This window comes from Trichosurus vulpecula, chromosome 4, assembly GCF_011100635.1.
Source record: "Trichosurus vulpecula isolate mTriVul1 chromosome 4, mTriVul1.pri, whole genome shotgun sequence".
In the NCBI taxonomy this organism is placed as follows: Eukaryota; Metazoa; Chordata; class Mammalia; order Diprotodontia; family Phalangeridae; genus Trichosurus; species Trichosurus vulpecula.
The window spans coordinates 291,492,147-291,507,833 of record NC_050576.1 but is presented as its reverse complement, the minus strand read 5'-3'; the positions used below and the strand labels follow the sequence as shown (position 1 = coordinate 291,507,833).

At 38.4% G+C, this 15,687-nt stretch overlaps 2 protein-coding genes across 4 annotated transcripts in view; both read right to left on the bottom strand.

Annotated features, from left to right (window-relative positions):
* The window catches only part of KANSL1L (KAT8 regulatory NSL complex subunit 1 like), a 159,459-nt gene that overhangs the window by 130,610 nt on the left and 13,162 nt on the right, over positions 1-15,687 (bottom strand). The window lies entirely within an intron of this gene.
* On the bottom strand, positions 14,347-15,466 carry LOC118845967 (BCL2/adenovirus E1B 19 kDa protein-interacting protein 3-like). The gene is given in 2 exon segments (XM_036754072.1): positions 14,347-14,794; positions 14,796-15,466. Coding segments are annotated over 2 exon segments (744 nt in total). The 3' UTR covers positions 14,347-14,721.

Sequence of the window (15,687 nt, the reverse complement as noted above, 5' to 3'; positions counted from 1 at the left end):
TCCAAAAAGCCAATGAGGACAAGAATGCCTTGAAAGGCTGAATTAGCCAAATGGAAAAGGAGGTCCAAAAGACCACTCAAGAAAATACTACCTTAAAAATGAGATTGGAGCAAGTGGAAGCTAGTGACTTTAGGAGAAATCAAGATAATATAAAACAGAACCAAAGGAATGAAAAAATGGAAGACAATGTGAAATATCTCACTGGAGAAACCAATGACCTGGAAAATAGATCCAAGAGAGATAATTTAAAAATTATTGCACTACCTGAAAGCCATGATCAGAAAAAGAGCTTAGATATCATCTTTCAAGAAATTATCAAGGAGAACTGCCCTAATATTCTAGAGCCACAGGGCAAAATAGAAATTGAAAGAATCCACCGATTGCTTCCTGAAAAAGATCCCCAAAAGAAAACTCCTAGGAATATTGTTGCCAAATTCCAGAGCTCCCAGATCAAGGAGGAAATACTGCAAGCAGCCAGAAAGAAACAATTTGAGTATTGTGGAAACACAATCAGAATAACCCAAGATCTAGCAGCTTCTACATTAAGGGATCAAAGGGCTTGGAATATGATATTCCAGAGGTCAATGGAGCTAAGATTAAAACCAAGAATCACCTACTCAGCAAAACTGGGTATCATGCTCCAAGGCAAAATATGGACTTTCAACAAAATGGAGGACTTTCAAGCTTTCTCAGTGAAAAGACCAGAGCTGAATAGAAAATCTGACTTTCAAACACAGGAATCAAGAGAAGCATGAAAAGGTAAACAAGAAAGAGAAATCATAAGGGACTTACTAAAGTTGAACTGTTTTGTTTACATTCCTACATGGAAAGATGATGTGTATAATCCATGGGACCTCAGTATTAGGGTAGATGAAGGGAATATACATATATGGAGAGACAGAGGGCACACGGTGAGTTGAATATGAAGGGATGAAATCTAAAAAAAATAAAATCAAATTAAGGGATGAGAGAGGAATATATTGAGAGAGGGAGAAAGGGAGAGATAGAATGGGGTAAATTATCTCACATAAAAGCAGCAAGAAAAAGCAGCTCTGTAGGAAGGGAAGAGGGGGCAGGTGAGGGGGAATGGGTGAATCTTGCTCTCATCAGATTTGACCTGAAGAGGGAATAACATACATACTCAATTGGGTATATTACCCCACAGGAAAGAAGGAGGAAGGAGATAAAAAAGAGGGGGATGATAGAATGGAGGGCAGATGGGGGAGGAAGTAATCAAAAGCAAAGACTTTCAAAAAGGGACAGGGTCAAGGGAGAAAATTCAATAAAGGGGGATAGGATAAGGAAGGAGCAAAATATAGTTAGTCTTTCATACCATGAGTATTGTGGAAGGGCTTTACATAATGATACACATGTGGCCTATGTTGAATTGTTTGCCTTCTTAGGGAGGGTGGGTAGGGAGGGAAGAGGGGAGAGAATTTGGAACTCAAAGTTTTAAAAACAGATGTTCAAAAAAAAAGTTTTTGCATGCAACTAGGAAATAAGATATACAGGCAATGGGGCACAGAAATCTATCTTGCCCTACAAGAAAGTAAGGGAAAAGGGGATAAGGGGGCATGTGGTGACAGAAGGAAGGGCTGACTGGGGAATGGGGCAATCAGAATATATGCCATCTTGCAGTGGCGGGGAGGGTAGAAATGGGGAGAAAATTTGTAATTCAAACCCTTGTGAAAATCAATGCTGAAAACTGAAAATGTTAAATAAAATAAAAAAAACTTAAAAAAAAGAATTTGGCTTGAATGAAAAAAAAAAAACAAAAAAAAAGATAAGAAAAATGAAATTTAAAAAACAAAAAACAGCACTAGGTCTTAGTCTGAAGCCCCAGTTTTCTTGTCTCAAGGAAAGGTATCTGAGGTCTTTGTCCCAAAGAACAATGAGGTTGGGAGTTACCAGAAGCCCAAAAGAATTCATGGGAAGCTGGACAGCAGAGCTAATAACACATGATGACAAAAAATATACAAATACTTACAAATCTTAACATAAAAAATTATTTCTCAGGCTTGATGTCTTGTTGATTACCAAGGTGCAGAACTACTGCAGAGAATCCTGTGTCTCATGTCTAACTCACCATCTAATTCATTACCATCCTGATTTTGATCCTGCTCTATTTGGACAGTATATAGTGATTCTGGCCGTTCCGCTCCATTTCAAATTCCTATTTACTATTCTTAACTTGTTCCTCTAGCCAAAAACAGCAATATAATAAAGATTTGGGTTCAAAACATGGAAGAATTTCTAACATCCAGGGTTGTCTAGCAATGTAATTCCTTGCCTTTCAAATTAGCAAGCTATCAGTAGATATACTCAAATAGAAGCTGGATGACTATATGTCAAAGATTACTCTATTGGGAGGAATTTGGACTAGATGATCTGCTATCATATGGATGTACAATGTTTTGAGTCACTAATAGTTCTGACACCTCCCTCTAAAAGCGAATTTTTAGTAGGAGGACATCCCTAACTTAGCATTTTTTAAAAAAGAATGGTCAATGAATCAATCAACAATAAATAAGCTTTTATTAAGGTCTTACTATGTGCCATGTACTGTGCTAAATGCTAGAGATTTTTTTTTTTAAAAAAGGCAGAAACAATTCTTGGGCTTAAAGAGAGCCCATTCTAAATTTTAGATGAATACCAACTAATGATTGAGAAATAAAACATGGTAGGCACATTAATACTGGTAGTGCACTGAATTTGTCCAGTCACTTAGGAAAGCAGTTTGAAATTATGCAAAGAAAGTGACTAAAATAACCAAATTCCTAGACCTCAAAAATTTTACTTCTAGGCATATGCCCTAAGATCATTGGGAGGGATCCTTCAAGGGGCAGTAGGTTAAACAATAGGAGGGGAAGGTAGTAGGTAGAAGTAAAGTAGAAGAGTCAGGAGGGATAGGAAATAAGAGATACACACAAACATGAAATAAACAGGAGTAGAATTTATTAGGGAAAAAAAGCAGACGTAGTAATTGTGATCTCAAAGTTAAAGCTAAAATAGATTTAATCAAAAGAAAAATAGGGAAACTACACTATATGTCAGCCATATTAATCGATACTGTTTTAGACTAAAATAACTAGACAGTGTAAGGTTGGAATATTGCTGTGGTGTAGAAAATAATAAGTTGAAGGATTTTTAAAATATGGAAAGACTTGGACTTATGAAAGAAGATGTTATCCACCTTCAGAGAAAAAGCACAAACAAGTATTGTATGGTCTCACATAGATATATATGAATGCATATGTGTATGATTATAGATATCTATGTATATGCATGTGCACTTAAGTGTATGTATATCTATGTTTGTGTATATGTGTATATATGTATGTCTGTGTATGTATATATACAAACATACGTGTGTATGCTCTCACACGTGTATATCTGTGCTTAATTGTAGCCTTCTTGGGGAGGAGGGGAGAAAAAGGGGAGAGAACAAAATAAAAAGTGCACAACAGAGAACAAAATAAAACCTACAAGGAAGTAAAGAAAAGATGAACAGCTCTGAACACAATGTGTAATATTTATTATATAGGCCTTCTTGAAAGGGAAATTTATTGCTTTATATTGTGAATCCTCTCATGTTCTACTGTACATATGGCAATGCTTTGTTTTCTTATTTTGTACTTAAGTTTGTTTCTTTTTTCTTTTCCTATTTTGTATTTAAGTTTAAAATTTTAAAAATTACCAAAACAAGATCATTAATTAGGATAAAGAGCCTGTATATACCAAATTTTTTATAGTAGCAAAGATGCCCATTGATATTACTGTGCTATTAAAAAAAAGATGAATGCAGAAAAACCATATAAAGAATCATATAAGATTCATATAAATTGATTCAAAATGAAGTGAGTAGACCAGAAAACAGATTTAATGATTACAATACAAATGGAAGTAACAACGAGAGCAAAACATTTGAAACTGTTGTGAAATTATAATTGTACCAGATAAGAAACATGAAGAATATCTTCCTCTCCTCTTTGCAAAGGTTGGAGACTATGAATTTGAATTTATTCTTTGTAATAAAAGAAATCTGTTATGGTGAAATGTAGGTGGTATAAAAACAAAAGATATCAACAAAATGTATTTTGAAATACATATGTATGTATACATGTTTTATTGCAAATTGATGGAATATACAGCTTTTTAGCTCAATAATTCATTCAACCCATATCTGCTTAAATGATCTTACGATATTAGTAATGTGATATTACTACAAGCAGCATAATAATAAAAAAGGCAAGTCAGCCCCTTGAAGTGCTGATTTGAGTTGGTACCATGTGAGATAAACTACAGCTATTTAATCCTATAGATATTCAATCCAGGGATGGACTGTTAAAGGGTAGTTTGGTTAGGACTAAAGAAAAAAATAATGCAAAACACAAAGTAAATTAATAAGTTCTATAAATATTTATGTGGTCTAAATTAGCCATGCCATACAATGACTCAAGGAGAAGCAACTAAACTATACAGTGAATAAAGTGCTACACCTGGAGTTCAAATTCTACCGCAGACACTTAATGGTTGTGTGACCTTCAGTAAGTGTGACCTTGAACAAGTCACTTAACCTGTTTCCATTTCCTTAACCATAAAATAGGGATAATGACAGCACTTATTTCTCAGGATTGTGTGAGAATCAAATGAGATTTTTTAAGGTTTGTAAACTTTAAAGCACTATGTAAATGCTAGTTATTATTATTATAATATTAAAGATGTAATGTTATAAGAAAAAGGGTGAATCAATAGTTAACCCCAGGAGTTTCCTTAGACCTTGTGTATTTGAAAATGGAAAGCTAAGAGGCATGGTGGATAATGCTGGGCCTATTTCTAAGTTGCAAGGCACTTAGGACAGTGAGTGAAACATAGTAGGCACTATTGAAATGCTAACTATAATTAGTATTAGCTAAAATGTTTCTGATGTCCAGTTATGGTCATTTGCTTCTTTTTCAATACAGTGCAATGAAAGCAGCACAGCTATATGACCACCAGTAATTTTGAAATTTTACTTATTTAAAAGCCAAAGCCACCTTGCAAGTGATTTTCTCATTCTCCAGAAAAATATCTTAAGCTTCACTGTCATTATCAGTATTCTGTAACTTTCCAGTCATAACCAAAACATTTCTGCATCACTAACACAAGGGATCACCTTTCGGCTCCCACTTTTTCTTCTATTTTTCTTACATTAATTTAGTGGATAAAAAATACAGTAAGAATGTCCCCTTGCCACTTCAATGATTTGCGCTAGGCATACTTCCTTGCTGTTAACAAATAATAAACTACTGTTAACAAATGATAAACGACAAAATCATAATGGAATGTGTACTATCCACAACAATTGGGCAGTTTTGCTTGATTTTTTTTATGGGAAGCACTATGGGGGTGTTGTTTGATGGGATGTAACTGATGTAAGAAAATAATATGTATCAATGACAACTTTGTAAAAATTAAATCTTGCATAGAATATTTTAGGGAATTTACAAAAACCACCAATTTTTTATCACCATATGAATATGAGACTTCTTAAATGATACCAGGCCATAATTTTCTGTAGGTGTTCTTTTATTATTTCATTATTTTGCCTAGAATTCTAGGAAAAAGTATTTTAAACTACATTTCTAACATTTTAAGGAGATTCAAAGGTCTAATTCAGGCTTTGCTTTTTAAAGAAATCTCTACATTAAAAATATTTCACATTCTGAAGATCACCCAAAACCACAGGCTAAATCATCAGGTAATTGTAACTGTGTATACCCTTTGACCCAGCAAAGCCACTATGAGGTCTGTTTCCCAAGGTCATCAGGGAAAGTACCTATATATTATAAAGTATTTAAAGCAGCTCTTTTTGTGATGGCAAAGAACTGGAAACTCAGGGGATGCCCATCAATTTGGGGAGTAGCTAAACAGGTTGTGGTATATAATTGTGATGGAATATTACTGTGGTATAAGAAATGATGAGATGATTGATTTTTTAGAAAAATATGAAGTAGTGAAGAATGAAATGAGCAGAACCAAGAAAATATTGTATACAGTAACAGCAATACTGTTTAAAGAACAACTGTGAGTGGCTAAGTTATTTTGAGTGATGTAAATACTCAAAACAAAGGACCTTTGAAGTAAGATGATCTCCATCTGCAGAGAAAGAACTGATAAATAGGAGTATGTACAGTATGGTTTTATATACACACACAAACACACACATATTTTATATACATATATATGTGTATATGTGTGTATACACACACACACACACACACATATATACACACAGATCTGTGTCAAATGATAGCCTTCCCTAGTATGGAGTGGGAAAGGAGGGAGAAAAAATTTTTTTAAAAAAGTACACAGCAGAAAACAAAAGAAAACTCAGAAGGAAGCACATAAAAGCAGGGGAGCTTTGAAAATAATATGTAGCATTTATCACATAGTTTTTCAAAAAAAAGTAAACAATGTGAAATGGAGATTTATGTTTCATATTGAATCCTCTTTTTGTGTGGTGCTATGCATACGGAAATGCTTTTTCTGTCTTTTTGTATTTAAGTTCAAAATGCAAAAAGAAATTTAAATAAAATAAAAATAAAATATTTCACCAATGTATAAGAATTATGTATAAACCTTGGGTCTTTCCACCCTTCTTGGATGTTTTACTGTTGCTTACTATTCAGAGACTGTTTTATTGTTACATATATTGGCTCTACTTTAGTTCTTCCATATCCTTGAGGATTCAAGTCTCACCTAGCAAAGGGAATAAGCATCTATATAGCACCACCATGTGCCAGGCAATATGCTGAGCAATCTTTGACAAATATTTCATTTGATTTTCACAACAACCCTGGATAGTAGGTGCTATTATTATTCCCATTTTATAGTTGAGGAAACTAAGGCAAAGAAAAGTCAAGTGACTTGCCTTGGGTCACACACCTAAGTCTCTGAGACCATATTTGAACTCAAGTCTTCCTGACTCCAGGCCTAGCACTTTTGTGTAGTATGGCACTCCCCAGCAGCCTCTAAGGATTCCAGAAAGACTGGATGTAAGGTAGACCAGATTTTACCATACTTTTATTTTAGGATGTATAATTTTAAAAGACTCAATAAGAGATATATGTACTATATTTTAGGATTTAGGTTTAATATAAACTTATATGAAAACAAAAAAGGCATGAAAATGTTCATTTACAATTAATACTGAAAGGGAAAGATTCTACTTGAGAATGTCATGTAGACACATGTATGCAACTATTAAAATTCTTCTTCTATAACACAACACTACTCAAATATATTTAACAAACACTGCCAAATCCTAATTTAGTATGATCTCAGAGCTTATCTAAGTAATAGACTTTGAAATTCTAGGATCTAAGAATTCCTTGCAAGCCAGAGCGTGCAAACCTTTCTTCCTTATATGCCAAAACCTTTCATTTAGTTTCCTTTGTGAGTTTAAGATTTTTTATTGTTAGTTTTTTGTTTTTATATCACCTTCATTTCCAAATCTATCCCTCTCCCCATACCAATCAAGCAAATCTTCTTGGCTCACTTGTTACCTCCTTCTGGTACTACTACATTATTCCAGATAAGACATGACTTGCACTGCAATTACATAGAGTATGACAGAAAAGACTCCTCAACCTGGAGCCAGAAGAGCTGCATGAAACTCATGTTCTCAGACTTAGAACTTTGCGTGGCTTTTGGCAACTCAACTCCCATCTAGGAGTCTTGATATCTTTATTAACTGTGAACAACCTCACCTCTAAGGTCTCCTCCAACTCTAGAACCCTTGATGCTAGAGAATGCTAGCCAACCACAAAAAGTCTGAGCTGTGTTTGGGTGGGGGAAATGTGGCAAAAAACAGCACTGTCCAAGATGCCATCCAAAAAAAAAGGCATGTTCAGATGATAATAATATGTAGCCTATATATAAAATCCAAAATAACCCTAAAAATTTCACATGATTCCCAATAATGTTTGACCTTCTACTATTGGTTACTAATTTCTCGGTTAAACTGATTTTTTTTTCTCATTTATTTTTTTATTTAATTTATTTAATATATTTAGTTTAGTTTTCAGCATTGATTTTCACAAGAGTTTGAATTACAAATTTTCTTCCCATTTCTACACTCCCCCCACTCCAAGATGGCATATATTGTGGTTGCGCCATTCCCCAGTCAGCCCTCCCATTTGTCACCCCACTCCTCTCCCATCCCCCTTTCCCTTCTTCTCTTGTAGGGCAAGATAAATTTCTATCCCCCATTTCCTGTGTATCTTATTCCCTAGTTGCATACAAACACTTTTTTCTTTGTTGTTGTTTTTGAACGTCTGTTTTTAAAACTTGGAGTTCCAAATTCTCTCTCCTCTTCCCTCCCCGCCCACCCTCCCTAAGAAGGCAAGCAATTCAACATAGCCCACATGTGTATCATTATGTAAAACCCTTCCACTATACTCATGTTGTGAAAGATTGACTATGTTTTGCTCCTTCCTAACCTATCCCCCTTTATTGAATTTTCTCCCTTGACCCTGTCCCTTTTCAAAAGTGTTTGTTTTTGATTACCTCCTCCCCCATCTGCCCTCCCTTCTATCATCCCCCTCTTTTTTATCTCCTTCCTCCTTCTTTCCTGTGGGGTAAGACACCCAATTGAGTGTGTATGTTATTCCCTCTTCAGGTCAAATCTGATGAGAGCAAGATTCACCCATTCCTCCTCACCTGCCCCCTCTTCCCTTCCTAGAGAACCGCTTTTTCTTGCCACTTTTATGGGAGATAATTTACCCCATTCTATCTCTCCCTTTCTCCCTCTCTCAATATATTCCTCTCTTATCCCTTAATTTGATTTTATTTTTTTAGATATCATACCTTCATATTCAACTCACCCTGTGCCGTGTGTGTGTGTGTGTGTGTATACACACATATATACACATATATATACACACCGACATATACACATACATAGATACACACATACGTATATATATATATATATATATATATATATATATATATATATATATATATATATATATATATATATATGCATATTCCTTTCAGCTACTATGATATTGAGGTCTCATGAATCATACAGATCATCTTTCCATGTAGGAATGTAAACAAAACAGTTCAACTTTAGTAAGTCCCTTATGTTTTCTCTTTCTTGTTTACCTTTTCATGCTTCTCTTGATTCTTGTGTTTGAAAGTCAAATTTTCTATTCAGCTGTGGTCTTTTCACTGAGAAGGCTTGAAAGTCCTCTATTTTATTGAAAATCCATATTTTGCCTTGGAGCATAATACTCAGTTTTGCTGGGTAGGTGATTCTTGGTTTTCATCCTAGCTCCGTTGACACCCGGAATATTTTATTCCAAGCCCTTCGGTCCCTTAATGTGGAAGCTGCCAGATCCTGTGTTATCCTGATTGTTTTTCCACAATACTCAAATTATTTCTTTCTGGCTGCTTGCAGTATTTTCTCCTTCACCTGGGAACTCTGGAATTTGGTGACAATGTTCCTAGGAGTCTTCTTTTTGGGATCTATTTGAGGAGGTGATTGGTAGATTCTTTCCATTTCTATTTTACCCTCTGGCTCTAGAATATCATGGCAGTTCTCCTTGATAATTTCTTGAAAGATGATATCTAGGCTCTTTTTTTTTGATCATGGCTTTCAGGTAGTCCAATAATTTTTAAATTATCTCTCCTGGATCTATTTCCTAGGTCAGTGGTTTTTCGAATGAGATATTTCACATTGTCTTCTACCTTTTCATTCCTTTGGTTCTGTTTTATATTATCTTGATTTCTCATAAAGTCACTAGCTTCCACTTGCTCCAGTCTCATTTTTAAGGTAGTATTTTCTTGAGTGGTCTTTTGGACCTCCTTTTCCATTTGGCTAATTCAGCCTTTCAAGGCATTCTTGTCCTCATTGGCTTTTTGGAGCTCTTTTGCCATTTGAGTTAGTCTATTTTTTAAGGTGTTATTTTCTTCAATATTTTTTTCAGTATTTTTTTGGGTCTCCTTTAGCAAGTCATTGACTTGTTTTTCATGGTTTTCTCGCATCCTTCTCATTTCTCTTCCCAATTTTTCCTCTACTTCTCTAACTTGCTTTTCCGAATCCTTTTTGAGCTCTTCCGTGGCCTGAGACCAGTTCATGTTTTTCTTGGAGGCTTTTGGTGTAGGCTCTTTGACTTTGTTGACTTCTTTAGGCTGTATGTTTTGGTCTTCTTTGTCACCAAAGAAAGTTTCCAAAGAGTGAGACTGAATCTGAGTGCATTTTTGCTGGCTGGCCATATTCCCAGACAACTTACTTGACCCTTGAGTTTTTCATCGGGGTATGACTGCTTGTAGAGCAAAGAGTACTTTGTTCCAAGCTTGAGGGGATGCGCTGTTGATTTCAGAGCTATTTCTATACAGCCAACTCTGCCACACCAGCACTCCTCCTTCCTCAAGAACCAGCAACCCAGACCTGATGCAAATCTTCAGCAGGCTCTTCACTCCTGCTCTGATCTGCCACTTAATTCCTCCCATCGTGGGCCTGGGGCCGGAAGTAATTGCAGTTGTAGTTCTGTAGTTGCACCTCCCCCGCTGCCCCCGGGGTAGTGGCCGAACCACAAACTCTGTCCCCCGCAGCTTTTCCCACTAACCTTCTCTGTTGTCTTTGGTGTTTGTGCATTAAGAAATCTGGTAACTGCCACAGTTCACTGATTCAGGGCGCTAGGGTCTGTTCCAGCCTGCTGCTGGTCTGGTTGGTCCTGCCGCCACCCACGCTGAGCTCCACTCCCCTCTGCTCCATGCGCAATAGACCTCATCCAGCAACCATCCAGGCTGTCCTGGGCTAAATCCCTGCTTCCCTCTGCTAATTTGTGGGTTCTGCAGTTCTAGAATTTTTTCAGAGCCATTTTTTATAGTTTTTTGGAGGGACCTGGCGGGGAGCTCATGCAAGTCCCTGCTTTTCAGTCGCCATCTTGGCTCCATCCCCAGAAGTATAAACTGATTTTTTCAGTGAATTAGTAGTATTATAGATTCAATTCAATGAATATTTGTTAGATATCTACTATGGGCAATACACTGTGTTAAAGGCTTAGGACACAAAATGCAAACATCAAACACCCCTTGCCCTCAAAGAATTTATATTCTAAATAAATTACCAAAATTTTATGGATTTTAAAATACAGTAATTAAAATACATTTAAAAGAAAACAAGAAACACGGAACTTATTTTTTTTTCTCTCTCCCAGTACTTAATACAAGTAGTAGGAACTTAACAAATGTTTGTTAAATGAAAAAATGACAAAGTTAAAAGAGTAATATGAGTACATTTCCTTTTTCAACCAGCAACTGTTACTTGAAAACTAATACCTGAGATCAGGACCACAGACTCTTTTTTATAGCAAAAACTAAAGACCTAAGTAAAACAGCACTGAGGAGGAATCAAAAAACTTAATCTATGACTGCTTTAATTGCATTTATTTCAGAAAGAAAAAATTTCAGAAAAAAAATGTCACCTGGCTTTTTAAATTAAGAAAATGCTAGTCTATACAACAAACTAGATATACATTCATATGTACATACATACACACACACATACATACATACACAGACAGACATATACTCCATGTAAACAAGAGGAAATAGACAATAAAACTCTACTAATGGGAGACTTCAACTTTCTCCTCTCAGAGCTGGATAAATCTAACCAAAAAATAAACCAGAAAGTTGTTAAGAAGGTGAAGAATTTTAGAAAAGTTAGATATGATAGACCTCTGGAGAAAACTGAATGAGTATAGAAAGGACTATACCTGTTTTTCAGGGGTACATGGCACCTACAAAAAATATGACCATGCATTATGGCATTAAAAAACTCACAACCAAAGGCAGAAAAGGAGAAATATTAACTGCATCCTTTTCTGTTCATAAGGCAATAAAAATTACATTCAATAAAGGACCATGGAAAGATGGATTAAAAATTAATTGGAAACAAAGTAATCTAAGTCTAAAAAAAAAGTACATAAAATAGGCAGGGTCAATATAATAAAAATGACAATTTTACCCAAATTAATGAATATATTCAATGTCATCCCTTAAATGGGATTTAAATATTAACAAAACCATATTTTACTGAGCTAGAAAAAACAATAACAAAATTCATTTGGAAGAACAAAAGGTCAAGAATATCAAAGGTACTAATGGGAAAATAATGTAAAGGAAAGCAGTTTAGCAGTATCAGATCTTAAACTATATTATAAGACAGTAATTATCAAAACAATCTGGTACTGGCTAAGAAAGGTAGATCAATGGAACAGAGTAGACATAAAATCTATAGCAGCAAATGAATATAGTAACCTAGTGTTTGACAAGTGTAAAGACATAGGTTTTAGAGATAATTCATTATTTAACTTAAAAAAATTGTTGGGAAAGCTGGAAAGCAATCTGGCAGAAATTGGGCATAGACCAATATGTCATATCATTTACCAAGATAAGGTCAAAATGGATACATTAACCAGAAATTGTAACAACGATGTTGCTACCAGCTGCTGTGGAGATGAAAGACCAACAAGAGCACACAGGAAGGCTGCTAGCACATGTTCTTTGATCTGCTTTTCCAAGAAAACCAATTTTAAGGGGTTAACAATCTCACTTTAATTAAACATACATATATCATTCACTTAGTTCAGGGGAAAAAGTCAGCACCCTGAACTTCAGAGCAAATATGAACAGAAATTACAAGCAGAGGCAGAACCCACAAAAGAGCAGAGGGAAGCAGGGCTCCAGACCAGGACAGCCTGGATGGTCTCTGGGGGAGGTCTATCCCACACGGAGTTGAGCAGAGCAGAGCCCAGCGTGGGCGGCACAACCAACCAGACCAGGAGCCGGGTGGAGCGTGCCCTAGCGCCCTGAATCAGTGCGCTGCAGCAGTTACCAGACTTCTCAACCCATAAACACCAAAGATAACAGAGAAGGTTAGTGGGAAAAGCTGCAGAAGCGGAAGGAGTTCGCGGCTAGGCCACTACCCCAGGGGCAGCGGAGGTGGGGCAGCTACAGAACTACAGCTGCAGTTGCTTCCAGCCCCAGGCCCACCTGGTGGGAGGAATTAAGTGGCAGATCAGAGTGGGAGTGAAGAGCCTGCTGAAGATCTAAGCCCAGTCCAGGTTGGGGGTACTTGGGAAAGGAGGAGTGCTGGTGTGGCAGAGCTGGTGCATCCCCCCCAAGCGTGGAACATAGAACTCTTTAGTCTACAAGCAGTCATACCCCACTGAAAAACTCAAGGGTCAAGTTAGTTGGTTCAGAATATGGCCAGGCAGCGAAAACACACCCAGATTCAGTCTCAGACTTTTTAATCTTTTTTTTTTGTGTTAATTTGGCTGAAATGCTTTTATTATGTTACAAGAAATGGTTTGCTGGGCAGGAAAGGGAATTGCTCAGTAGTAAAGGGGATATAAAAACAAAAGATCCTTCATTTTTTTAAGGTGCTTGGGCACATGGCAATTACTGTTAACTTAGCTTAATGATCGGCAGGGTGGCTAAGGACAGGTCTAGCCACAGAATGGAACCTCTCTTCCTTATCTTAGCAAATAGGGCTGAGTCTCTGAGGCAAACTCTGTGGGGACTGTGCTACCTGCCTCAGAGGGTGCTTGCTCATGGCATGGCCAAAGAAGGGGAGCCAACGTGGATACACTGAGAAGGATGATAACCAACGTGGGCCATGTTTCTCCACGTGAAGAAGGGGCTGATGGCAGATAAGGAGAGATTTTCCTTTTCAAATTAGAAGGCTGCATTTATTTAGTCCAGATGAAGGGGTGGGGGTGGGGGGTAGGGAGGAATGTCAGAGCCAAATATAAACAAATGTTGAGTGTGTGCAGCACAGCAAAGACATGGCCTCTTTTCAGAAAATATTTGCCTCAAGGAAAACAGAGAAGATGTGAACCTCTCATGGGCTCACAAGACTCTGGTGAACTGGACCTAAACACAGGCCATCTCAGAGGATTTGGCAAACAAAGAATTATTCCCATTCTGGTTTCAGTTGCTGAACTAGATAAAGAGCAGGGTAAAGGAGCATAGAGCATGGGCCTAGCAGAGAGCATGGGGAAGTAAGCAGGCCTAGCAGGGGCAGTCGTCTGGTACTGCTACAGGCCACATCAGGCCCTACACAGGAAACCAATCAAGTTCTGGGGCAAAGGGAGGAGGCCAAAGGAGACATCAAATGTCAGTGATGGATGGACTGGCTCAAGCTGAGTCAGCCACAATGAGAGTTTCCATTCTCTTTTCTCATTTGCCCAGAAAGACCACCCAGCAAAACAGAGGGGAGTTCAACAAGTGGCTGCTCCAGCCAGGGCAAATGGGCACAGGGGGTTTTCTGGGACCATATGTAACAAGCCCCTAAACATAATGCTTTTTAGTAACGACATGATTCACTTGTTCAAAGGAGTAGCAATGTTTAGGGGAACCTGGAAGTTTGGGGATTTCATCCAAGTCCAGAAAGCCTCAGGATTGGGATAGGAATGGTGGTCATCAAAGAGCTACAAAGAGGAGAGGTAAATCAGTCTGACCAGCTCCCTAGGCTGGTGCCCAGGTGTGAATACGGGTATCTACCCTCCCATTCTACTGAACTAGGAACACGACATTTACACAACAAATGAAAACAAGTCACAGGAGCCATCACGGGTGAATGGACGGACTTCCTCCAGTAACCATTCTGCATGCTCAGACAGTAGCCTGCTGCTTGGCGAGACTCCTGGGCCCACTGCCTTAGAAGGTGCTGGTGGAAGTGGTGAGGCGTCTTCCAATGTAGATCCCCAACCCAATGGCAAGGAAGTGAGAGCAGCAGGGACGGGAGGAAAACCTTCAGAAACTCTGCCGAGAAGATGCCTCCCTTCTTCATGACACTAGTGTTTCTCATGCTGAGAGTGGCTGAGCGCTTTGGATGCTTAAAAAGAAACTCCTTTGGGGGGATGTTTTCAGGCCTGCTGGACCAGTCCCAGATCCAGTCTGAATTCTTCTTCAGGATGCTCTCCACTTCTTTCCTTCTTTCCATATAATCTTCTTCAGACTGGGAGCTGTTCTTTTCTCCAATGCTGTGAGTATCCATTTCAGAAGTTCTGTTAATGTCTTGGGGTGTCTGTGAACGAGGCAGGCTGTCACAATGAGAACTCTTGGAGCTGCTCCATCCAGACTCATGCTGCGCGTCCAGAAGAATCTTTTCCATGTCGCCATTATAGGCTGAGATTGAGGCTGGCACAACACTGTGGCCATTGCCGTTACTGCTGAAGTGCAGCTCCACCCAAGAGCCCTGCAGGTTCTCCTCGGATGCGCAATGGCCCGGGGTCTGCGGGTTTGGCGGCAAGCCTATGGGGGCCTGGCCGGAGCGGGCCCGGGGCCGCTGGGGACTGCGGGGGACCGCGGGGGTCGCCCCGGCAGCCTCTGCCTGGGCTGCTGCTGCAGCGGCCGCTGCTGGGCCGCGGTGACGTCGGAGGGGGCGGGCTGCGGCCGGCATAGCCACTGACACTGACCGTGACCCTGACACTGACTAGCCGGGGCCTCCGAATCCGCTCTCTCTCCGGAGGGCCGTAGACTTTTTAATCTTTCTTTGGTGACAAAGAAGACCAAAACATACAGCCTACAGAAGTCAACAAAGTCAAAGAGCCTACAACAGAAGCCTCCAAGAAAAACATGAACTGGTCTCAGGCCATGGAAGAGCTCAGAAAGGATCTGGAA